Source organism: Gastrolobium bilobum, unplaced genomic scaffold, assembly GCF_033153095.1.
Source record: "Gastrolobium bilobum isolate Gb01-03AN ecotype WA unplaced genomic scaffold, APGP_CSIRO_Gbil_v1 utg47561, whole genome shotgun sequence".
NCBI lineage: Eukaryota > Viridiplantae > Streptophyta > Magnoliopsida > Fabales > Fabaceae > Gastrolobium > Gastrolobium bilobum.
In genome coordinates this window covers 64,996-92,302 of record NW_026899971.1, presented here as the reverse complement: position 1 = coordinate 92,302, position 27,307 = coordinate 64,996, and the positions used below count along the sequence as shown (strand labels likewise).

Here is a 27,307-nt window from a genome sequence, read left to right as displayed (position 1 = left end):
GGACAAGCACCGCCGCGACATCCACTTCGCTGTCGGTGACCAAGTATTGGTCAAACTTCAACCCTACCGGCAGAAATCAGTTCGGAATCAGTCTTACTCCAAACTGAGACGCAGATACTATGGGCCTTTTTCCATCACGGCACGCATCGGAGCTGTTGCATATCGCTTGGCTCTACCGGACGGCTCACGCATCCACCCAGTCTTCCATGTGTCTCTACTGAAAGATTTTCGCCAAAATGGCTCCTTTCATCACCAACCACTACCCACAGTAACCTGGGACGGTCACCCTGTGACAGATCCGGTGGCGATTTTGCGTTCCCGTACCCTAGCAAGTGGCAAAGGTTCGGACTTGCAAGTCCTTGTGCAGTGGCGCGGCTTGCCCTTGGAGGACGCATCGTGGATCTCCGCCTCGGAGTTTTGCTAGGCCTTTTCTCAGTTTGATCTTGAGGACAAGATCGATCTTTTAAGGGTGGAGGAAATTGATAAGGGCTTATCAACAGAAGAAGAGGAGAAGAACGTTTATGGGGGAACAGAGGAAGAAAACGGACATCAAACAACAGAGGAAGCACCACGTCGAAGGGGGAGTAGGATCAGGGTGCCAGCTAAGTGGGCAAAGGACTATCTGGTCGAGACACGTGGCCCTTAGGTGTCGGTAAGCAGAAGAGAGCACATGGGTGCAACAAGGAGAGCACATGGGTGCTGAAGATTACAATTGGGCCAACAGGCCTGAAACCTTTTGAGTCTAATTTTCTTTCTTTCTTGTAAATGGGCCAGTAGCCTTAAGCCCATCACTTTCATTCTGTTTCAGTATATTAGGAAAGAGAGGTGTGAGAGGGGATTAGCTGATATCTGTAACAAACTTGTCTTCTTTTTGAACCTTCATTTCTGGAGTAATTAGCAAACTCGAATTGCTGAGCTATAATATCGCTACTTGAATTTTCCATTTCTTGTGAATCAATAGCTTAAGGCTATCAGTGACGAAGGTGAAGAAGATAACAAGCAATGTTTTGGCGCTTGCGAATAGCTATAACAACAAGGGAATGTCATGAACTTTGACAATTATGATTTTCATATTGTGATGTTGCACCCAAGCCTTCAATGTAAAACCCATTTATAGGGATCATCAAACTAACTAACTGATTAACATTTATTTTTCAAACAATTCACCAAACTCGTTTATTAATGGAATTAATGCAACTTTTTCAAGATTTAATTTTGCTACAATGTTAATGTATTTTTTTTGGGAAAACTTAATTTTCACTCATTGTGGTTTTGTGATTTATCATTTGACCCCCCGTGATTTTAAACTTATAACTGTGACCCATTGTAAGAACTCGCATCATTAAATTAGGAATTTAAATAATTTAATTATGAATTTAAGAAAGAGATAAACTATTCTTATGCTACATGTGATAAATTTCTCTCCTACACACTCTTCGATAATTGTGCCACCTTTTTCTTTTCTTTTCTTTTTATTTTTCAGGTCATGGAGCCCACAAGTTTATCTCTATGACATGAGATAACTTATCTCCTTTAACATGAGATTAATAACACCCTTTATGAAATAATTCCATAATTGAATTTGGATAAATATAGAAAGATTATAATAATTACCGAGAACGTCAAATAACGCTTAAATCTCTTTCTGATGAAAAGTGCGGATATCGGTTCTGCTTCATGGTATAAATGCGTACCAGTGAAGTGTTCCGAAAAATTATAATAAAAAAATAAATATTCCTAGAAAAATATCTAGGCCAAGGATATCAATTTTGGAGTAAAGATAATGAGCGGTGATGTCTGAACTAATACTGACTATGTGTAAAAAGCATACAAGTAAAGTGTCTCGAAAATATAATGCAAAAATATGATAATTCCTAAAAAAATGTCTACGTTAAGAATATAAAATCTTAGAGTTAAATGAAGAGCGGAACTAATTAAACTAATATTGTTAGTTTAAGTGAGTGCACCTATGAATAGCTAATGGCACTAAACCTTAGGTCAAAATTTATAACACCCATGTAGATACAGCATCTCATCCTCTTATTTCTGCTACCCTTTGTTCTTCATGAAAGACAAAGCCTTTCTTCAAGAAAAAGTACCTAGGTTCATTATTTCTTCATCATTGATCATTCCACCCATGTAAACACCTTGAGTTGGTGAAGTTAGTGAAGAAAATGAGCATCTTAAAATAGTGTGCTTGCTGCCTTAGTGGATGAGGAGTGTATCCTTGTGTGTTTTGTGGAGTTGGAGCCATTTCCACCTACTTTCAAGCTTCAAGATTTAACTTTTGTAAAGAAAGAACCAACCTTGTGATTTTCGTGCACCATTTGGGCAGTGGCTTGTAGCATCTTCAAAGCCCTCAAAGTTCCCTTATTTATCTATTTTTGAAATTCCTAAGGTAACCTATCATCATTTCCTTTGTAATTTCATGAACAAATCTTGTTTTGAGTCTTTTAAAAAGGGAAACTTTTATGATTCAAGTAAAATGTTGTTAAATTAAGTGTAAAATGGTAGTTTGAACTTCTGTTTGTGAGTAAATCGAAGGTGGGAACCTTGGGACGCCATTGGAGCTCAAATTATGTAGAAAAAACCTGCATGTTTGTGTTCTGCACAGGTGGTAATCGATTACCTTATAGTGGTAATCGATTACCATGAATGGTAATCGGTTACCGCCTGTATGGTAATTGATTACCTAGTGCAATTGTGACAGCAACACACTATTTTAGTAAAATCGCGATATCTCAAGCTACAGAGCTCCAAATTGAGTGAGGTTTGGACCTATGTGAAGCTAGCACGTAGTACTACAAATCTGTAAAATTTAGTATCCATTGGATAAGTGGTTTGATCACAGTATTAGTTTGAAGTCGCATCTTGGTTGTTGGAAATTTAGTTTGCAGCAGTCACTTTGCAAAAATCATAATCAGAGTTATACAACTCCGATTGAGACATAAAATATGTCGTTGGAAAGATGGAGATGTCCAGTTTAACATATTAAAATCTTAGAATTTTTGGTAAATATATCCAACTGAAATTTTAAAAATGGTAAAGACAGTTTGTGCTTAGGGGCTTTGGGAGAAGCCTGCAGTACGCTAAATGAGAAAGGAAACGTATTCCTTTTGACTTGAAATTATAGAGCATAAGTGTTGATGATATTTATGTTATGAACAGACCTTGATCCTTCTATTTTGTGATCTGTGAGTTGCTGTTTGGATTTTGAGCTTGATTATACTACTTGACAGGTAAGTTTCGTATTCTCAGGGTTAATCCCTTTTTGTTCCACCATACTCCAAGAGGGGGATGGTAGTTTTATGTGGTATATGTGCTTATCTGTTATTTGAGATTATGAAATGATGCACTCTTATATATGTATGTTATGTGGTGTATTACACTCAAGATGGTAATCCCTGAGTGTAGTGTGGAGCTGCACAAGATGGTAATCCCTGAGTGTGGATATAAGGTAGATGCCTTATGCTTCTTATACGTGTAGTAGACGTGCGTAAATCATTCTTTCTCCGGCTAGTAGACTTGTTAGCACACATGCATGATATATATATGTTGCTGCATCATGTGAATATGCTATTACTGTTGAAATGTTATATTTGAACTGTTATACCGAAGTGAGCTTGGGGCGGAGGAACTCTTCGAGAACCCTTACTTACTGAGATTTTTGTTTAGAGATCTCACCCCGTGTGGGGCATATTTTCAGGTACAAATGTCCATGAGATGGATGCTTCCTGAGGCAAGAGGCCGGAGTAGAGTTTATTTGAGATGCATGTTTTATTCAGAGTATTATGAATATGATTATTGTACCGTGGCATGATTATTATGACGTTATGTTTTTACCAGACTATGTATGTTTTATTTGTTTGTGAGCATGTGGGTTGTCCATGCCTTTGATTTATTTGTGTTATTGTTGAACATGTGTACTTTGTTACGCCATGAGATATGGACGTTGGTCATGACTACGCGATGTAGCTTCATGACTTAGTATTTTATTTATGATATTTGAGGCATTTCAGGAACTCTAGTTTGGTTTGGCAATTACATAAGGATATAGATGGATTTTATATTGCCATGTTAATAAAGAAAAAGTGATCTTGCATGCCTAATAACTGGTTTTATTTTAGCTTCCACATTTAATTGAGCTGTGCTTAATACCGTAATATGACAACAATTCGGGTATACACAGGGTGTTACACTCATTGTGCTTAAATAATTTATCATTTAACCCCTCGTGGTTTCAAATTTTCACTTAGACTCCTTGTGGTTAAAATATTTTCACTTAGACCCCTTATTACAAAAATAAAAAATTTTAAAAAATAAATAAGAGGAAAATAAATTTTGCCTCTTTTTTATTTTATATCCTTACCTAATGCATTTAAGGTTTAAAAAATAAAAATAAATTCTAAAAAAATTCACTTACTTTTATCAAGAAAATAAATTCAAATCAAATATTTTTATTTTATCTATTTAAAGAAAGTAAATACCTTATTTTGATAATACATATTTAATTTATCATAAATAATATTATTTTTATTTCATCTTAAATAATCTTTTTAATTTCAAATATATTTTTAAAATAAAAAAATAAAATAATTTATAAATTAGATTCAGAATAAATAATTTAAAATATTTTTCAAACCCTAAATGCATTACATGAGGATATAAAATAAAAAAGAGAGAAAATTTATTTTAAATATGTTTTTAAAATATTTATTTTTTAAACAACAAGGGGTTTAAGTAAAAATTGTATCCATAAGGGGTCAAAGTGAAAGTTTGAAACCATAGGGGGTTAAATGATAAATTATTTCAGCACAGCGGGTCTAAGTGATAAGTTTAAAACCAAAGGGAGTCAAATAACAAATCACAAAATCACAATGGATGAAAATGAAGTTTTCCCTTATATATATATATATATATATATATATATATATATATATGAGAAAAATATTTCTCAAGTTGCTTGAGATATATTTATCTTCGACCAGCCCAAAACTACGTCGTTTTGTTTATTTATTTCCTTATATTTATTGATTCACCTTTGAATTGTTATGATTTCATTTTTCTCTCTCTTCCTTTATCACCATTGATCCATCTTTGTACAGTTATGATTTAGGGTGTGCATGACAACCTTTCCAGAATCTTTTTTTTTTAATTTCTGCTCCCGGGAACGAAAATGGATAGAAAACTCATTTGGTAAAATCGATTTATTTTTTTGTTCCCAGGATGAACCGGTTTAATTTTTGTGCTGGGGAACAGAAAAAAGAATCAAAAATAATTCTGCTTTTTTGTTCCCGGGCACAAAATAAGAAACACTTATATCTCCTAATTACTCTCCACCACTACCATCATCACCACCGCCACCACCATCCCGACACGACCACCGCCACCATCGTCATACCACCTCCACGTCACCACCACCCCTACCGTCACTGTCACCACCATTATCACTACCACCATCACCATCATCGTAGCCCACCACCACTATTACCGCCATCGCCGTCACTACACCACCGCTACCATTAAAGGTGGCAAAATGGGTCGGCTCGCCCTGACCCGCCGCCAATCTGCCAAAAACGAGTTGGCCTGCCCCGCCCCGTATTAAAATATGGGTTGAAAATCCCAACTCACCCCGTTTTGTGGTGGGTTGGCGGGTCAACCTGCATAAAAAATGAAAAATAATTTAAAATTAAAAATAAATTATATTTTATTAATTTTATAATATTTTTCACTTCACAATCCTTTTAATTTTTTTCCAATCTCAAACCTAAATGTATACTAATATTCAGTCAAATATATTTTTGGAACTTATTTTTGTCTCAATATACGGATAACCTTTGTAATAAATAAAGCTTTTCTTCTTTATTTTTTCTAGGGGAGTACTAAGATAAAAAAAAATTCATATCACAAAAGCATAGTGACAAATAAAATACTACCTATTAGTAAAAAAAATGACCCGCAGGCCAACCCTCCACGACCCATCGCCAACCCGTTTTGACCCACAACTAAGCGGGACGGGTTGAGGTGGGTTGGTGGGTGGAAAAGTATAACCCAACCCACCCCGTTTTGGCGGGTTGGCGGGTTGCCCGTCGTGTTCAACCCAAATTGCCACCTCTAGCTGCCACCATGTCATCACCATCATCATTGTTGCAGTCACTGCTGTCACCACCACCACCACCACTACCGTTGCCGCCACCGACGCCACCACCACGTCATCATCATCAACATTGTCGCAGCCACTGCCGTCACCACCACCACCACCATTACTGTTGTTTCTGCCGCCACTATGCCACCGTTACCACCACTACACCATTGCCACCGCCACCATAATGTCATCACCATCACCACCACCACTATCGCCACCATTATCACCACCATCACTGCGGCCACTGCTGTCACCACCGCCACCTCTACGTCACAACCACCATGACCATCATCACCACCACCACCACTACTATCACCATCACCACCATTATCACTACAACCATCACCAACCACCACCACCATCATTGTAGCCACTACTACTATCACCACGACGCCACCACTACTACCATCATCGCCATTACCGCCTCCACCATGTCATCACCATCATCATCGTCGCAGCCACTACTGTCACCACCACCACCATGACCATCGTCGTCGCCGCCACCGCCGCCGCCACCATGTCATAATCATCACCATTGTTGCAGCCACTATCGTCACCACCACCACTACCGACGTCGCCGCCGCCACAATGCCACTGTTACCACCACTATACCATTGCCACCGCCACCACCATGTCATCACCATCACCACCACCTTCGCCACCATTATCACCACCATCGCTGCGGCCACTGCTGTCACCACTGCCATCTCTATGTCACCGCCACCATTACTATCACCATCGCCGTAGCCACTACCGTCACCACCACCACTACTACCACCTTCGCCGCTACCATGCCATACTATTGCCACCGCTGCCACCACCATACCATCATCTCCACCACCACCACCACCACGGCGGCACTATTACAAACACCGTTGCCGCCGCCACCACCACCACCACCACCACACCATATGAAAAGGAAAGTGATGATCTGAAATTTTTTTATGCTTAATAGGAATGATTTTTGATTCTATTATTTATTGTATTATCAAACACAATTCTCATTCTCGGAATAAAAATAAAACATATTTTTCTCAGAAACTGTTCCAAGGTACAAAAATAGAAAAGAATTTTTCTTTTCATAAACAGTGTCAGGGAACAGAATGGTTGTCATGTCAACCTTATGCACAACCTATATATATATATATATATATATATATATATATATATATATATAGATAAAGTTATCTCAACGCAACTATATATATATATATATATATATATATATATACATAGGTTTTATTAATCTCATGTTAAAGGAGATAAGTTATCTCATGTTATAGAGACAAATCTGTGGACTCCACCACTTGGAAAAAAAAAGGTGGCACAGTTATCAAAGGGTGTGTAGGAGGAAAAACTTATCTCATGTGGCATGAGAATAGTTTTTCCCTATATATATATATTGATTTTTTTTATTCTGTCTTCTTTACAATATTCTCCTTTTCTCTCATCATAATATTATGGAGGAGGAAAAATATAAAAAATAAATACCAAAGCACGAAGGTTTCACTTGAAATGATATAAAATTGTGCCCTTTAAAATAATAATGTTTTTTTGTTTTTATTTTTTGGTAAACAACATTTTTTCCTTTTTTATTTAGTATTTAGGATAATTATTAAAAACAAAAACATAATATCCAATATAAGAATGTCCATGAGATTAAGAGTATACTGCAATAGTGTTGGTAGTAATTTTCCGAAGATAGAGTTATCATTCTCAGGGAACAGGTTGAATTATTTTTCTTTGTATTTGTTTGAAATAAGAATTCTTGAATTGAAACTTAATTATTTTTATAACAAGAAATTTTTTTATAGTTTTTATCAATTATTAAAACAGATCTGAAAAGTAAAGAAAAGGTTTGTCAAAATTAAGGGCTTCTGGGTATATCTCAAATCATGGATGATAAAAAATCTTTGCATTGCAATCTGCCCCATTTGTGTCTCTAAGCTCTTTAAAATTTCTCAATGACTTCGAAGCATGGCCTCATGATTTTGCAGCATTCGATTTGCCCACTGGTCATTTGGAAGAGGTTGAGTTTCTGCATTAGATTGCCTTTGCTGATCTTGAGGATTTCGTGAGTTAAAACTAGGTGGAAAAGGAACTTTTTACTGATAAGATTGCTGCCCCCCTTGGAAAGACTGGTGTTGATTTCTATTTCCAACATTTCGATGGTAATTTTGGCCCTGATTCTGGCCAAAATTTCCACCTTGTTGCTTCCATCTACCTTGGTTGTAATTCCCTTTATTATTGTAGTTTCTGTTGTAGTCACCAACATAGACGGCTGAAGAGGGGCTGCTTGGGCACTCCTCAAACAAATGGGAACCGTAACAAAGTGAGAATATTGGTGTGGCTACAGCTACTTGGGCAGGTGGTTGCTGTTTGGTTTCAACCATTTGCTTGACTAAAACCTGGACAGTGTTATGCAGTTCTGCCATCTCAGCTGCCATGGAAGTGGCTTCACTCACCTCATAAAGTCCAGTTTCCTTCTTTGGAGCTTCATCTCTCTGTTTAGGCCATTGGCAACTGTTCTGGCTTATTATCTCAAGTGTCTCAAAAGCCTGTGGATACCTTTTCAACAAAAATGCTCCATTGGCAGTAGAATCCAAATGAGTTTTGCCTTGGTGACTCAATCCTCTATAGAAAATTTGAATGGTGGCCCACTTAGGAAGACCATGTGTAGGACACCTTCTGATCAACCTCTTAAACCTAGTCCAGCTCTCAGGGATTGACTCATCAACATACTATCTAAACCCTGTGATGTCATCCCTTAAATCACACACCTTTGTGGGTGGGGAAAACTACATAAGGAAGGCTTCCCCAAGCTCCTTCCACGTGGTGATGGACTGCGCAGGCAGATCTTTGATCCATTCTTCTGCTGCCCCAGTTAGAGAAAAAGAGAACATCCCCAGCCTCATATCTTCTGTGGATACTCCATGAACAGCAGAAGTATCGGAAATTTTCATGAATTTTGTGATGTGCTTGTGGGGGTCTTCCTTGGGCAATCCATGATATTAAGTCATGGATTGCAGCAGCTGTATCATTTGTGGTTTGAGATCAAAATTCCTTTCCAGTCCTGGCTAGACTATGCCAAGAATCACCCCATCGAATGATGGAATAGCATTTTCAGCAATGGGAAGCTCTTCATCCACCATAACTTGAGCATGGTTGCCATTCCCATTGCTATTGAAGTTTTCTCCATTAACAGATCCATGGTTCGATCCTACCATCTTCAAGAATTCAGCAACAAATATGTGTAATACTGCTGGTTGCTGTAATTAGAATTGAATTCTGCAAGAATCTATCAGGAACTTGAAATTGGAGTTAGCAGATAACAAGAAAAATATGTGAAAAAGAAAAGAAGAAAAGCAAAAAATTTAAGAATTCTAAAACAGAATCACAAAAAGAAAATAAAATCAAACACCTCTCCCCAGAAACGGCGCCATTTTGTTGGTAGTAATTTTCCGAAGATAGAGTTATCGTTCTCAAGGAACAGGTTGAATTATTTTTCTTTGTATTTGTTTGAAATAAGAATTCTTGATTGAAACTTAATTGTTTTTATAACAAGAAATTTTTTTATAGTTTTTATCAATTATTAAAACTGATCTAAAAAGTAAAGAAATGGTTTGTCAAAATTAAGGGCTTCTGGGTATATCTCAAATCATGGGTGATAGAAAATCTTTGCATTCCTGCAAAATCGCACATTGCTATAGCATCTATATCTCAATTTCTGAGTTACTATGGCAAGTTTAGCTAAAGCTTTCCAGGTTCAACAATAAGATTCAAGAAATTCTTTTTCCAATGTTTCCTGATTCTTTATAGAAATTTTTATCAGAAAACACTTACAATTATTCCTAACCAAAAGGGTTCATTTAACACTTAACAAAAGTCCATTTCCCAATTTTCTTTTGTTTAAATAGTCAAGTCCCATTCCCATGGATTTTTTGAGTTAAAAAGATAAAAGTACCAAACGAATGAGGATGAAAGAAACAATAACAATGCGCATCAAAGAATTTCACCCAATCATTTTGAATACCCAGAAAAAGAAAGGATTTAGAAACCCATTTTCAGAAACAACAATTCAGAGATTAAAGAAAAAGAAACATGCATTCAGAAATAAAAATCAAAGTTAATCATTCAAACCAAGGTACCGATTCCTAAACTAAGGCTAGGATCTTTGAACTTCACTTGCATGCACCCTTGATTCTTCCTTCCGCAGCATTGTTAGTGCTTTGAAATTTTTGAATCTTGTAGAGTTTCACACAAGTATTTTTGTATTCAGAAAACTAAAACTATGACGAATTGAAAACACGATTACCCACGTTCAAAAGTTTTGAGTTTCTTTTTTAAAACTAAACTTAACAATCACAATCCTAATCTATGGTCCTCCTTCGTCCATACTAATCCACTGTCCAAAATAGCTTTCATCTCCAGCTTAACAAGTTCATCCACGTGGTTGCTTCCAAAAAATACCTAAAAAAATGAATAATTACAATTATCAGCAAAAATAAATTAACTTGGGCTTGGTTACTTCCTTTTTTGAATTGGGCCATATTTCATATTCTTTCAGCCCATTTTCCTGTAATTGTCAACCCAAAAAGATTTAAAATAATATAAAATAAAACAATAATTATATAAATAATTTAGTGCTAAAAATTTCCCTAAACTTAGGCAATTGCTTGCCCTCATGCAATCAGACAAACATTCACTCAGGAAGTAGTCTGTTAGCTCGAAATAAATAGTCACATAACAACAAATTTTTAATTTTAATAATTTAGTTAAATTTATCAACCATCTATGCAAAACATAACACTTCTTAAAGCATTGACCAGGCTTAATGTTAACCAATTCCTACATCAAATTAATTATCCAACTCCAGTCAATCAGCAATTATAGAAGCATTCAATAAAAAATTCATGCACACTCAAACAGTTGCAACCCTTAACTTAAACTGATTCCATTGACATTCCACTGAATTCCTTTCCAGACATATTTAATCAATCACACTCTTTTTTTTTTTTTAAGGAAGTTCACTCATTATCATCATGCATCAATGCTTCCAACCTACACCACCATTTAGAAACTTGAAGTCCAATATGCTACCTCCATCAAAGGGTCTTTAAGGCTTGTAATGAGGCAGGACTAGGATCTTTGTTTTTCTGGTCACTTGGCTAATTAAGCTGACCCTTAGTGTCTAACTAATCCTCATTACCTTTTTTTGATATTTTTTTGCCTAAACAAGACAAAGGGAAACTACCGACTCTCTCCTTCCTTTTGTATAACTTCGTTCTCTTTTTTATTGATCACCTTCACAATTTTTACTTTTGCCTCTCTTTTTTTCTTTTTCTTTTTACTTCAGCAAGCTCAGAGATCTCTTTTTATTCACCTTCTTTCCTCTTTCTTTTTATAATTATAATTATTTAATTTTTCAATTCCAAAATGACATCGTTTTAAGAATAAATGCAGATAACTTATATGCAATAACTGCAGAAATATTATTTTGTGTAACTATATACTGTTCGGAGTATATAGTTATAATCCTATTGTCGCACCGAAAATGCTGTACGACCGTCTAATCAAAAATGCTCTCCAAGCAGTGGGTCAGTGTGATCCTTTCAAAAAAAAAAAAAAGAAGCAGTGGGTCAGTGTTTTATAATGAGAATGAGAACGATATATAATATAAAAATAAAAAAAATGAGAAGCTTACGGTCTTTATCTAGTAAACGAAGTAGATCGAGTATAATTGTGTGCAAGTTAGACAAGGATGATAGTTGGCTTGGCCACGAACTAGGTGAAAAATATCCTGATGATCGACTCCTATCAGTGGTGCAGCAACAATGGTAGGATGATGGTTTGTTATGGGGTATCTCTTTGGCAAGAGTGAGAACCAGGTTTTAGAAGTTACAAATTTCCTCTCCTTTCATTATGTTAGGTTCCTTTTTAGCAAAAAGGATAAGCTTGAGGAAAGGAAAAAATAAATTAAATGGTGCAATTTTCTGATGTCTTTACATTCTTAATTGGTCTTTAAATAAAAATTTCAACTGAATCAGAAACAGTAAAAACATAATGGAAAGTAACTACCCAACTAAACAACTCAAAAAACATAGGAGTGCAATTACATATTCACGGGATCAAGGGTTTGTATCACATGTGTTGTGTCTTTAGAGACTTCTCAAGTTTCTTGCTTTTTCTTGTCTCTGTTACTATATGTTTCGAGGAGGGATATTCTTACTACCAAAATTTTCTACTACCAACTCACTACCTATCAAATCACCATTGGATCAACATTTTCTCTTTTTTAAAAAACTTTTTAGCATTCTCTCTTTGATTCAATGGTGATTAGATAGATAGTAAGTTAGTAGTAGAAAATTTGGGTAGTAAGAATATCCTCCCTCGTATTTTTCTTCCTTAATCTTACACTCTTTCTTTGTCTACCTCATGGCTGAAGTCGTCCCCCCTTGGTGTCTGTATTACTCTTCTTTTATATGCACACCGTCCATTCCTATTAAAGGAATCCCAGAAAATTTTGTTATCACGACGGAGCATGTCTTCCAAATTTGTCATCATGTGGAGCATGTTACTTAGTAGAGACGTCTTGCCATGTGCTGCCAAGCCTGAACTGTCTGTAGGAGAATTTCTTATTCTGCAGAGTATATGTAGTCTTTGCGCATGCATTTGAGGTTATATCAAAGAGTCAATTCTGCATATGAACTTTCTATAGGGAACGTATTTTTTAAGAAATCTTTTACATTTGATCTTAGCATGCTCTTTTTTTTATCATCTGATATCAAGGGGATCTTAAAAGGGCCGCAAATTTTGACAAAATGGAAGATAAAATCAGCCAAAATGGGTTTGTAATAGTGACTACAGACTACTCTTTTATCTTATTTTATTTTTGTTTTTTTAACAAGACAAAAAATGTACTCGGATAAAATAGGGTGTTCACGTAAAGGAAGAGAGAATGATGAGAGTGTGTGTTTAGTTTTTAGTAGAGAATATCTTTAGGGTGTAAGGCCTACTTTGGCCTCCACTTCTCTCATTGTTCAATCTCATCACTTGGGTCACTTAAATAAAGTTTTTGAATTTGTAGGGTTCAAATGGGCAAAAATTTCGTACTACTGTTAATTTGCAAAAGTATCTCCACGCTGAAACACATCTGTAAAGATTGATGAGAGTAGAGCAGTCAAACATGTAGGGTTGACTGACGTGACCAGTCCCGCCACATACAACGACGAGATCAGCAGCCACATAGGATCCAACTCACGTGTCTGCATGAATCCCGCCACCTGCTCTGACTCATTTGAGTCCCGCCATATCAGTTTGCGAGACTAAGCCACGTGTACAAAACCTCCGCCAGGTAATGTGACGCGTTCTAGCCACGTGTACCTACTCCCGCCACATTGGGTGACGGTTTACATTGTCCTTCTACATTCCCCACGCAATACTCGTGGGGTAGCGTCCCGTACACTACAAAATTAATCTCGCCACTGACACTTACGGAAATATCTGCCTGGTTATATATAGGGTCTTCCGGTGTTACTTAGTATGGGACATTTTGAAAGTTCGGGATGTTTGCTATTTTTGTATATGATTTTGACTGACGGGTTCTTTACTTCTAGTAATTTTGTTTGTATCAGTTGTTTTGCTTGTAATGTTAAAATTTTTGTTGTATCACCTTGCTGTAATGTCGTAATTTTTTTTGTATGAGTTGCTGTAATGCGTATTTAATGTTTTTTATTTACTTTTTTTTAATCTCTACTTTTATCTGATCTCCTTTTGTGTTATTTGCATAAATACACAGTACAATGGAACAATATCGGTCTTTTGTATATTATAATGGTTCTAAAATTAACAGTGTAGGCGGGTTGAGATTCGAAGGGGAAAAAAGAGCAATGTATATTGTCCGAGGCTTGTCCATTGAAGATCTACTTCAGAAGATTCGTCAGAAGTTGAAGTTGCAACAAAATCAGGTAATTTCTTCAGTCACGGGTCGAGTCCCATGTGGAAATCGGAAATATGCAGGTTTTGAAATAACTGATGATGAGGACATTGACATTTTTCTTGGAACATTTGTCCAAAACTCTACTACGTCTCAATTTGTTGAGTTATATGTCGATATTGAGACATCAGACGACATGTCAATACCGACACGTGGGTTGGACCTTAACAGTCAGACACAAATGCCGTCATCATCGGTACCCCAGCCCACACAATCAACTATTGCAAGTGGAGATGAAAGCGACTATATGGTAGATGTTGAACCTGACAATGAAGAGGAGGAGGAAGATGAAGACACTCTACTGGAAAATGACTATGATCAGAATGATAGTGATGGAGGTGATGATGAACATCATGATAATCCCATAAAACAGGAGACTGTTATCCCTACGTCCAATAATGCGGTTATTCCACCATCATCAGGTTAGCCATTGAACGTCTTGTATGATTAATTTTTTATATAATCGCTTTAATATTTGCCAAATCTATTTTTTTATTTTTTTGTAGATATGACACCATTTTGGGATGACATCTCACACTATGAGGCTGTTAATTTTGATTATCCGAACGAAGACATACTGGATGTTGAAGGCTTAGGTCGTGGTCCGTGGACAAGAGGAGACGAAATGTATGTGAAACAAGAGTTCTGGTCGAAGAGCGATGTTCAAGCTGCTATAAAACATTACTGCATGAATGAGCATCAAGAAGCTGTAGTGGTTGAAAGTACTACCACGAAGTTGTCTATGAAATGCCATAAGCATGAAGAAGGCTGCAATTGGCGAGTAAGGACAATTAAACCGAAGAATACCAACAGTTGGGTAGTCAGTAAATGGGTTAGAAAACATTCTTGTGTCAGCACAACCCTTTCTTAAGATCACAAACAACTTGATTCACATTTTATATCTGAGGCCATTCTAGGTACTATACATTGTTGAAGTTTTCGTACTGCGACAATTTATGAGTTTATTATGTGAAGGCAGATATTATTACTAATTACAAATGTGCTCTATATCTGTATGCAGACATGGTGAAGGCTTCGCCGTCGGTGGCCGTTATCTTGATACAAGAACGGGTTACTGCCCTTTTTGGATATAATGTTTCTTACAGGAAGGCGTGGATGGAAAACAGAAAGCAATTGCTAAGATTTACGGAGATTGGGACGAGTCATACGCGTTCTTGCCAAGATGGTTCGCACACATGTTGAATTTTTCTCCAGGGTCAGTTTACCATATTCAACATGGACCGTGTGTCATGAATGGACAAGTTATCTCTGGATCAGGTACCTCAGCTAATAGCCCGGATGGTGCAATTGGGCCAGGCTCTGCAACACGGCTGAATTCTCCCTCTACACGCAGTAACTGCTCACACACCTCTTGCACCTGACGTTCATCGCGCTGAGCACTCATCTGGGGAGTTTGCATCCACCATATCCACTCTACTCCATCAACCTGTGTCACGAAACATAGTAATTTATTAAATTTAACATGACTACACAATACCATTAATCAAAATTACGAAACTACGATTGCAAGAACAACAACAATACGTACAACATGGCCTAACTTTGCGACCTGCCTTGTCATGAACCGTCGAGTGTGACTGAAGTACCAGGTCATGTACTCAGAGTTTGGGGACATGATACCCTCCTATGCTTCGCCTGTCTCAATACGCTCATGTCTAGTGTTCCATAAATGTATGTGGGGGGCCATCTTCGCTTCCCAATTTTCAGTGATCTTACCACGTAACGTAAGATCATGTGCACCTCTCAACCGACCAGCAGGTCTAGGGATGTGTTGATGCATGCCAAATTGCCGCATGCAACGGTCAGGCTGGTGCATCTCGACAATGTGGAAGGCGAGTACAGGTGTAACAGCCCTCCACAAGTTCTGCATGTGAGGATTTGCCCCGAGAAACTCATAGCCAACCTCCTTATATGGCTCCCACACAACCTATAAGAAGCAAATATTTGTAAGCCACAGAACACGATATAATAGGATGCAAATAAAAACCAACAAAATTAATCATTCGTACCGTGTTTCTTCCCATTTGATCAAGCTCAATCCGATAATCCTTCAGGTGAAATTGGTGTCGCCGCGATACGACATTGTTAAACCTACAAAACATAATACAACAAACCACACAAATGAATGATAGGCAAATGATACAAAAAAAATTAAAATGATGGTGAAAACAAATGTTATAGTGTACCGTCGTCCATAGTGATCGGCTGGGTCACTTGGTAGGGGAATAAGCGGTGCTATGGTAGGAAATCTGCTCCACGCCCATATCTGCAACAACAACGTACATCCCCCAATATCATTGGCCCCTGAAGATGTTGCCTGACATAGTTCACGAAAAAGTACTGCGAGTACCGCAGATCCCCAACTGTACATACTGGTATCCTCAAAGTCCCCATCTAATAATTGAATGTACCGACAAGCGACTACTGAACTTGACTTGTCACACAGCAAAAAACCTCTGAAGAGACGCATAAGATAGGCACGAGTGTACCTAATTTGTCCCTCGTGTGTAGCTGAATGCGCAGCCCATTGACCCCAATGTTGAGTCAACCAACCCATCTTAAGGTTCCCATGTTGTAAATCAGCTGCAAGTGGAGATATTCCCATGTACTGCGTGATTACGTCCGCCCAGTTCCCATGGGTGTAGCCAGAAACCACCCGACCCTCAGTGCGTAAACCTAAAATGGCCTCAACATCCTGTAAAGTGACAGTCATCTCTCCAACAGGCATGTGAAATGTGTGAGTCTCTGGCCGCCACCTCTCAACCAGTGCAGTAATCAGCCTATGGTCAATCTGCCAACAATCATTTAAGTAAAAAAATATAAAGGTTGTTATTATTGGTAACTTGTAATAAACAAAATAAAATTCATAACTGAAACATACCGGTAATCTTCTCATGCGAGCCGCATGCCAAAAACCTGCACGCATCAAATGCTGCTGCAGGTCTTGGGGGATGTCATCTGGGTTATGCACATCCCTAATTCCCCTACCCTCTGAGGCTCGTCTAACTCTCAGAGACTTTAAATGTCCCTCATTCCACACCACCTGCGATCTGTAACATTGCTGCACATCTTCATCCAATACACCCTACTCTTTCGGACCGGGGTCAATGCGAGGTTGATGACTAGCCATTTAACTAACAACAATTTGCAAAATTTATCAATAAATATAGGGACTACATAATTAAGCTACTATTACAATTACTATTTAATAAAATATGACTGCAAATATAATTACAACAACATATCGGAAATAATTACAATGTATTTACTACTATATATTGTCGAAGTTATTAATTTTGGCAAATATACAGTAATTAAATGACTGGAACATTGTAATGTTAATAAATAATTTTGTATAAAGGATTTAATTGCATGTATTTAACTAATTCAATAAATTGTAATGACTATTTAATTACTTTTTTAGTTGTTATTAATTTAACTTAATATATTTTTTTTGAAGGTTTTATTTATTAACATGTAAACTGCAATTATATATTTATTCAAACAATTATTACGATTCCCATAAATAAAAATTGTAATGATTATAAATATATTAAATCAAAATTACTATTTCAGATTCATGTTTATAATTTTCAATGTTAAAAACTTAGTTTCCTAACATGGATTATAAAGCATTATAAATTTAAATATGATTACTATTAATTAAAACACTAATTAAAATTACTACATAATTATTACATTAATTACTGTTTTCCAAAAGCCAAATTACATTGATTACTAATTATGTTAGGAATAATTTTTTGATGCCTAAGGTTTCCAAAAATATTTTTCCTCATTAATGCAAAATATTTGAAAAGGGAATTAATAACATTACAACAATACTACTAATTACATAATTTGCTTAATATTAGTAATTAATTTATTAATTAGGCAAAACAAATGATCCAGTTTTTACTAATTAAATTTTTTTTACTAATTACTAAAACAACCATTTCATTTTATTTTATTTTTAATTTGTTGGGGCTACATCGGTTTCCTTTCATACCACCCTGTTTTTGTCTTAATTATCAAAACAATTTCAGAACACATGTATCTCTCCAAATGAATACACCACATGCAACATTCATTAATTAAAAAACACATGCAAAAAAAATACCACATGCAACACCAAAAAGTGGTCCCCGAAAAAAAAAACCACCAAACCTGTTGTCCCTGAAAAAAAAAAACTAGATCCACCTATAATTAATGCAGATACACAACACCATAACCCCTAAAAAATAATACTACACAGATATAAAAAAATCAAGGTAATATAAGCAACACTCTACCTGTGGTCTAGAGAGTACTAAACGGGGAAGGGGAAAAGATGGAAACATGCACACTTTGCTCCGGTTGAGGTGCCAACGGACTGGAGAAGGAAATTTGGCCAACGAAAATTTGTTTCCCACAATTGCTCCACAACCGAGTTACGAAAATGGAGGAACCGGGTAAGAGAGCAGAAGAAGACGGTTTGAAGGGGTGCGCAGAAGTGAGCGGATAAGATGCAAATGAATGAGAGACGTCAAGGCACGTGGCGGATGACAGTGTTTGTCTCGCCAACTGATATGGCGGGACTGAAATAGCCAGAGCAGGTGGCGGGATACATGCAGACACGTGAGTTGATCCTATGTGGCTGTTGATCTCGTCGTTGTAAGTGGCGGGACTAGTCTCGTCAGTCCACCCTACGTGTTTGACTGCTCTACTCTCATCAATTTTTACAAATGTGTTTCAGCATGGAGATACTTTTGCAAATTAACAGTAGTACGAAATTTTTGCCGGCTCAAATGGGTACAAAATATACTTTATTTATTTTAGGTTTCACCTTTTTTTTTTTTTGTGCATAATTGCACCTAACGCTATAAATACATGACTCCTCCATCATGGAGTTATCTTCTTCATCACACTCATTATCGGTTTTATTCGGCTAAGATTCAGCCACACACACAGCAAAACATTGCCCTTCTCCTCTCCCTTCATTTTGTGTCATTTTTACGATTTACGTCTCTATCAGAGGCGGACCTAGTTGGTCGCTTATGTCCGCACTTGTGGACATGAATTTCTGATTTTTTTTTATTTTTTTTTTTAAGTATAGTAGTCAAATATGATGTTGGTTAGATTAGATTTTGCTTGTATATATAATGAGGGATGGAATGGAAATGAATGGAATACAATGGGATGACATATATTTTATTGGATATTTTATGATGTCATACAACAAATCAGCTTGATTAAAAAAAAAGGTGTTGGGAATAATTTTTTATGTTAAGTTGAAGTTTTTTTTATATTTATATTTTTTGTTTTTTAATGCATTTGAAATTTTCTTTAAAAAAAAAATTTGGGAGCGCTGCCCGTGATCCCCGTCACTAAATGTGCGGACATAAAAAATCTTTTCTGGGTTCTCTATCATTCCTTTCCTTTTTTACATAAAAATTTAATTTTGACAACATTGGTCATATCAAAGAAAGATAATTTTTTTTAGGAAAAAATTATACTTAGTACCTTTATTTTTAACAATCAGTGTATCCAAATCCTATATAGAGTACCAAATTGTATGGTAGAAGTAGCTAAAATAAACAGGGAAACATCTGTTTCCTCCTTTTATTACATTGCTTCTACTAAGCTTCTTTGTACAAGGTTCTGAACAGAACTAAGCAAACATATGCTCCATACTTTGATTAGCTTAAGCTTAAATAAACACTGACCTTAGATATTCAAGACTTATAAAACCATTAAAATACTTGGTAACATGTTATCATATATACTAGAAAATACATTTCTTCATCAAAACTTGTTCCTGTACCAGTAAACACCTTTAACTGAGGTATCCTCCTCTGGCTCCACATAAATGCACTCTTTTGCCTCCCTCCACAGTGCCTTATAGAAAGGTGTACCATCATAATGGTAGTAATCACCCAAAACAGGTTTCAGTGCTTTAGTTGCCTCCATTGCATGGTAATGAGGTATAGTAGAGAAGAGATGGTGTGCTACATGGGTATTGGTTATATTATGGAAAACCTTATTCAGCACTCCATAATCTCTATCCACTGTTGACAAGGCTCCCCTGAGCCAATCCCACTCTGTTGAGTCATAGTGTGGCACTGCAATATGTGTGTGATTCAGGTATGTGATTAAGATAAGAAAGCCATTTACAATAAGCAAGGGAACCCCATAAACACAAACAAGCCATGCTAGCCCTTTTGACAAAGCAATGTGATAGAGCACATAAGTCACAGCAAGAATTCCAGCATCTGAAGCATAAACTTGCAACCTTTCACTCTTGGAGAAAATGGGGCTATAAGGGTCAAAATGGCTTGTGAAACGATCATAGGGTTGGCCTGAAGCATTGAAAGCCAAGTACAAGGGCCACCCTAGAGTGAGAGTGGCAAGAAGAGTAAGTGTTCTTCCTGGTGGGTTGTTCAAGTATTTGAGATACCATTGAACTTCTGACTTTGGTTTTGGGATAAAAGCTTCATCATGTTCTAGAGAACATGTGTTGGAGTGGTGTCTTCTGTGACTGTGCTTCCATGAGAAGTATGGAACATAAAGTGCTGAGTGGAGAATGAAACCAAACATGTCATCTACTAATTGGTAATCACTAAAGGCATGGTGACCACACTCATGTGCTATTACCCAAATACCAGTGGAAATGCAACCTTGGAAAACCCAATAAATAGGCCATGCAATGAAGCAAAGAGGGTAAGGTAGGTAGTGGAAATAAGTGGTGGTTTTGAAGAAGAGGAAGGCTAGTGTGAGATCAAAGACAAGGTGGGAAATAGAGCGAAGGAGGGAGCGATTGAAGCAATGGGGTGGGATGGTTTTCTTAAGTTGGTTAACTGTGAATGGAGGCTTTGTTGCTGGTGTTCTGTGATTAGGCTGCTTCATCTTCCCTTGAAGGTTGGTTTTGGGGACTGCCATGGTTTCAAGCTTCTGTATCGCCTTCATTCAAACACAAGGGGACATTTTAATTCAATGATCATAAAGAGAGCAACCAGTACTCTAGCCATTTGTTACAGAGTAAATCTTGATGAGTTATTAAAGTTTTATTGAATGTGAAGTTTTAAGACAATACTTCTATATTAACATACTAGACTAGAGGGTTTCTTGTATGTTAAGAGTATGTAAATTGTGTTAAATAAACTAATAATCATAACAAAATATGTGGATTAGCTGGTGAGTTGTTTAAGCTAAGCTATTTAGAATTGGTTCAGTGACGAGGAATTTTGATAGTTTGCATGAGGTCATAGGTTAAAATTTCAGTGCCACCATTGTATCCAAAAAAAAAAAAGGTTGCTTAAGCTTAACCAATAGTCTTAGGTATGGAGTTATATTATATACATATAAAAATGAACACTTTATGAATTAATTTACATATAATAATTTCATAAATTTATTTGACTCTCCGTTATTTCATATTTAAACTAAATTTATATAATATTATAGTTTACATGCAACTTCAATAAAATAAATTTAGATACATTTTTTTTCTATTCGGTGTATTATAAGCTAAAGATATGCTCATGTCTTAACTATCTTAAACTAAAGATATTCGGTGTATTTATTTATTTATTTTTTAATGTATGGTTAAAGAAAATAATGACTCGTGTATTATATGTGGCACATATTAAGTGGTATTGTATAAAGTTTTAATTTTACATATCTAACACGTTATTTGTTATGAATAAATATTTAACGATACAAGAAGTTACTGTTTTGTTAAAAAAGAATACATAATTACCATAATAACTTCAATTTCATAAGTATACTAATGAACAAAAAGAGTGAAGGGAAATAAGGATTACTTCTACGCCTTGTGTACGTCAAATGGCCTTGATTATCCTCTGACTTCAAGTTCTCAACCAGTGGACGTAGTCGATCTATGTATTTTTTTCATTTGTTATCATCACAAAGCAAGGCCCTCTATATATAAGATTAATGGTTAACATAATGGATGCATGGACGACGTGAAAATCATAGCATGCGAATAGGTTCCATCGGTTGATTATTTCTTACTTTGTTAATATTACTATGGACATTAGCCACATTTTAATTTGTTTCAAATATTTATTTGGGGACCAAAGCTCTCGATATTCTCGTTCAAGGTAATAATTTGTCTATTATAGTTGCTGGGGACAAAAGATACTCGACAGAACTTTTTATTTTTAAAATTTTCATTGTAAAATCACAAATGTATAAATGACATTTTCCCTCTAATTTATTTATTATGTTGCTAATTATGCCATCTAATATATAAAATATAATGAGTGACAGTGACAATATTCATTGGTTTAAATGACAAATAATTTATTCTTCCATTAAGAAATAAAATAATATTGAAATTAAGAGTCACACCAATATGAGTCAGTCAACCGTCTTCGAACCAAATTAATTAGACATGTGGACATTCCACATGTGTACGACTCTTTTATTATGATAAATTATTTGCTTATTGTTTTTTACTATAAAATATTTTAATTCTTGTTTGATTTCTTTAACGGAAATTTTGTTTGGTGTGACGTACGGGGTAGGTATTTCAATGTGTAAAGAACATTTTCAAAAACTTCAAACATAGATAACCCTTTGTAGTTGCAGTTTGATGTGACATTTCCATATTACTATTTCATTCACTTATTTAACTCATCATTCTGCCAACATTTTGAAACCATCCCAAAGATATTTTATTTATCGGATGCACGGCATTGACAACTGCAAAAATACAAAACGAATGTAGAAAGAATTTATTTTTCTTAGGTAGTAGAAAATAAATTATATTATATTATGAGATAAATAAAGTGAGGTTTTTCAATTCTGTTTTTTTTTTTAAAGACACATTTTTTTATTTGAATATAATATAAAAGATGAATCTCATACAACATAAGAATATAATTTTTCATTTAAAAAAGGAGAAAGCATAAGTAGGGACGAAGTTTATGAAATCATATACCTCTAAACTCATATAGCAATAAGGGGGTGTTTGGTTCAAGTTTTTGGAGAGGATTACCGGTAATTCTTCTTTGGTAAATGTAATTACCACGTTTGGTAGAAGGAATAAATTACGATTCCCGGATATCCAAGGATTACCGGTAATTTGATTTATAAAAAAAAGTCACTATTCAGATTACCAAAAATAATATGGTAATTCGGAATACCAATCAGAATACCAAGTAAAGGGAAAGCACAACAATAAATTTTGAGACAAAAATACCCCAATACACATAAAAATCTAGACCCAATCTATCAATTACAAAAGTAAAAATAGTTTGAGGTTATTTTTGTAAAATAACCTCATATTCCAAGTCATATTTCGTTCTAAACCAAATATGGAATCAGTAATCTTTACCCAATATTCCCGGTAATATTTTGGCGAACCAAACACATCTTTCGTAAGATTCCAAGTAAACTCAATTTCTACTGAATTCCCATTAATCATGATTCCCGGTCACCAAAAAATTTCTCTTGTACCAAACACACCCTAAGGGAAATCTAATTCTCCCGTTGTTGGAGAAAGAAAATTGTTCCTGTTGACTTTTAGAAAGTTGTGCTAACTTTTTTATGAATTTGTATCAACAGGAAAATTAGATCCATCCATTATTGTAAGAGAAAAATAATGCCCTAGCAATAATTTTAGAGTAAATATCATTTTTGATCCTTAGCAAATTTTACGATACCCGCTTTAGTCTCTAACAAATAAAAAGGTCCATCGTGATTCCTAAGAAATTCAAAATAGACTCATTTTAGTCTTTTTTGGGACTAATATGGATCATTTTTAAATTTGTGAGGGACCACGATTTCAACTAAATGGGTCTATTTTGAATTTCTTAAGGACCACGATAGGCCTTTTTATTTGCTAGGGACTAAAATGGGCATCGTGAAATTTGCTGAGGACCAAAAAGGGTATTTACTCATAATTTTATCAAACTACTTCGATATACCATAGTCGTATAGCTCAAAGTAGCCTTGTAATTGGATCAAGCAGCCTATGGCATGATTTTATCATATTAGATTTGATCTATTATATCTTGTTGTTCTGTCTTTGAGACAGAGATGTCTACCCCAATGGATTAGTGTGTTAATATTGGATTTAAGTGCCCTCTCCAAGGTACTATGAATGAGATACCCTTGAGTCAAACAGATCACTGTGCACAAAGAAACTATAAACGGCTTTGCCAAAGGGGTGTGTGTGTGCGCATAGTGACAACATAACAGTAAGAGAGAGCGTAATGTAACTGTAGGTTTTACCTCTTATTTATAGAGTTTACCTGTGGGTAGTGGATTCTGGACCTTTAGTGCCTCTGAAGACGGCCCCAGCCCATATGTCATGTCGTATTAGGATTGATATCTTGACGAATATCCTTCCATAGATATATTTGATTAATATCTTGGATTGCCCCTTGTTGGGCTTGTCAATTAATGGGCCTAATATATGAGTCCATAAAGTTGCCCCTCAGCCAGGCAGTTTGGGTGTCCGGATTGCCTGGGTGAAATATTTGCATTTATCCGAATTTCTTCAGAGAATACCCGAATTCTTATGACTTCTTTATGCCTATATTCTGACTTCTTCCATACGAGGTAGAGGTCGTCCTTTTAAGAATAGACGTATTCCCCAGTATTTTCCCCAAATCGAGTTAAACCCCTCTAATGTCGCTTGTAATATGAGTTCTGATGTATCGTCCACTTCACGTGTTCTTCTCAAACCCTCCAAGCCTAAGCAAGTTGGCCCATGTTATTCTTGTGTCTTTCTGAGTTCTAAACTCATTGAGAAAGGGTGGGACTCTCTAGTCGAGTCTGCCTTGGCGAGTTATCGTAATGGAGATGTTCTGGGATCTACCTCGGCTTCTGATGAGGAAGATAACCTGATTGATCTTGGAGAAATCCACATCTTCATCCACTAGTGATTCTTTTACTAGTAGCTTTTTTGATTTCGGTATGTCTATTCACTTCTTCTGATTATGCTTCTCCTGGTTTTAGGTATTTATGGCATCATCTCCATCAGAGATTGTAAAGGAGTCTCGTTCTGCTGAGTCGGAATCTGAGTCTCCTCCTACCGCCTTAATAGCCCGGTTTCTCTAGGTAACTTATGAAGTTTTGAGTACTACCTTCAAGATGAGCGTGGAGGACGTGTCTAGGCTCAGTGTAGGAAAGTTGGAAAATTATGACATAGTTCCTCCTCGAGAAGACGAACCGGTTTGTTCGGGGAGGAACTCAGATGAACCTTCCTTTTTCTTTTTCCACCGAGACCTAGTGACTCAACTCGGCATTCAATTTCCCTTAATCGAGTTTCAAATTTGCATTTTGAATCATCTTCATATAGCCCCTTCTCAACTTCACCCCAACGGATGGGGTTTTGTCAAAGCGTTTGAACGCTTTTGTGCTTACCTTGCACCGTTTCTGTCTTCTCTTTCTTTTTCCAGGCCATTACACCTCATACTAGCCGCGAGCCACTAGAGAGGAAGGGTTGGGTCACTCTTCGTGGTGCCCCTTTGTGAAAGCTCTTTAATGTTTATTCTGATTCTTCTAAGAACTTTAAAGAGAAGTTCTTTAAAGTTGTTTCACAACTCAAAAAAGAACCTTGGTTCCTTCGATCATCTGATTCAGAGGATGCAGAAGGAAAATTTTCCTTGTACTGGTCTCCTGACCATTACAACTTTGCTCTAGCAAGCTATTGGTTCAAGGAAACCGAGTTGAGTGCTGATGATGTTGATACGGTTATCGACATGGGCGAATATGTTCAATTGCATGGTTCTGCTGTGTTGCCTCCTTTATTTTCAAATCTCATGAGGAACTTGATTAAAAAATAAGTATGATTTTTATTTACTCACTTACACATTTGTCATATAATGTTTGATTATAACCCGGTTCCATTTTTTTATTCGAAGTTCCAGATGGAGAGCCAAGAAAATGAGCAACCAAGCTTTTTGGATGCCCTGAGCCGGGGTAAGAAGGTCGTGGTTGTCGACTTGACAACACGGAAGAAACAACTCTTGAGCCCAAGGCCAAGAAGCTTACTGCCAGGGAGAAAAACAAAGGGATCTCGACTTATAAGGGTTCCCCTGCCTCCACCCGGGTTCTAGCCATAACTCTTCCTCCTCATTCTCCTACCATTGGCCTCGCGAAGAATGCTTTGTGGCAATCCGGGGTAAGTGGTGATTCTCGAGATGTCATTTGTCCACCAGACCATTTCTTTAATTCTACTCCTTTTACTCCTTCTGAGGTGAGGGAGTTAGAAAAAATTGAGGTGAACTGCATGAAGATGGCTTCGCTAGCAAGACCTTGTTGTCTCTAAGGAACAAGTATGTTCGCACTTTGACCGAGATGAGCGCAGCCCAGGAGGAGAAGGGTAAGACTTATGCTGAGCTGTTGAAGGTGAAGGAAGACCTGAAAACTCTCCAACAGAAACATGATTCCCTTAAGCTTCTTTATGTCGGCAATGTCCAATCCTTGAAGGATTTTAAAATTATTCATTAACGTACTGAGGGTAAGTTGAAGGAAGCCGAGAACGATGCTCAATTCTACCGAGGTGAGCTGGAGAAGTCGATTTTGGGCTCTTTCAACAATGCCCTGCAGCAGATTAAAGTTCTCAACCCTGGCCTTGAGTTTAACACCATTGGGTTGCATCACAAAGCCTATGTTAGCTGTGGTCAAATTGTTCCTCCTCCTCTGGATTCTCCTACTGGCGATTCACCAACACGAGTTGAAGGTGACCGAGTTGAAGAAGAGAAAGAGGTCACTACTCGAGATGATGTCGCAGTAGGTGATGCACAGATTGGTCAGGTTGAGATGCCTGCAGAATGAAGGGTCGGGATGCCGATTTTACTTGTAACCTTTTTCTTTTCTTGGGGCTCTTAAGCTCCTTTTTAATTTGTAACGAATATTGTCGGGTTTCCACCCAGTCCTTTGCATTTGATATTTCTTACATATTTTATTTTCCTCGTGCCTTTTGATAACTCCATTTTTATACTGATATTTTGCATTCTTATGCTTTATGCTTGTTTGGTAACTTAGATATATTTCTAAGTATTTGGAGCTATTTTGAGTACGATATATTGCCGGGTTCTTTGACATATTCTATCTGATCTTTAGTTTTTATCATTTATTGACACGTCTTTTCCTGAACAATTTCGTGCCTTCTTGACTTGATAAGCAGGCTT

General features: G+C 36.6%; 3 protein-coding genes across 3 annotated transcripts; all 3 read right to left on the bottom strand.

Annotated features, from left to right (window-relative positions):
- Positions 1 to 5,395: 5,395 nt before the first annotated feature.
- On the bottom strand, positions 5,396 to 6,969 carry LOC133294588 (glycine-rich cell wall structural protein 1.8-like). The gene is made up of 3 exons (XM_061493288.1): positions 6,844 to 6,969; positions 6,611 to 6,739; positions 5,396 to 5,551 (listed from the first exon to the last, which is right to left on the bottom strand). Exons 1-3 carry the CDS (start codon positions 6,967 to 6,969, stop codon positions 5,396 to 5,398), a joined length of 411 nt encoding a protein of 136 aa, XP_061349272.1.
- An 8,403-nt stretch (positions 6,970 to 15,372) lies between these two features.
- On the bottom strand, positions 15,373 to 19,149 carry LOC133294587 (serine/threonine-protein phosphatase 7 long form homolog). The gene is made up of 6 exons (XM_061493287.1): positions 19,108 to 19,149; positions 17,044 to 17,205; positions 16,349 to 16,953; positions 16,172 to 16,253; positions 15,847 to 16,089; positions 15,373 to 15,588 (listed from the first exon to the last, which is right to left on the bottom strand). Exons 1-6 carry the CDS (start codon positions 19,147 to 19,149, stop codon positions 15,373 to 15,375), a joined length of 1,350 nt encoding a protein of 449 aa, XP_061349271.1.
- Positions 19,150 to 19,943: 794 nt separating this feature from the next.
- LOC133294586 (delta(12)-fatty-acid desaturase FAD2-like) lies at positions 19,944 to 21,077 on the bottom strand. The gene has a single exon (XM_061493286.1). The coding sequence runs from the start codon at positions 21,075 to 21,077 to the stop codon at positions 19,944 to 19,946; it is 1,134 nt and encodes a 377-aa protein (XP_061349270.1).
- Between the last annotated feature and the right edge of the window lie 6,230 nt (positions 21,078 to 27,307).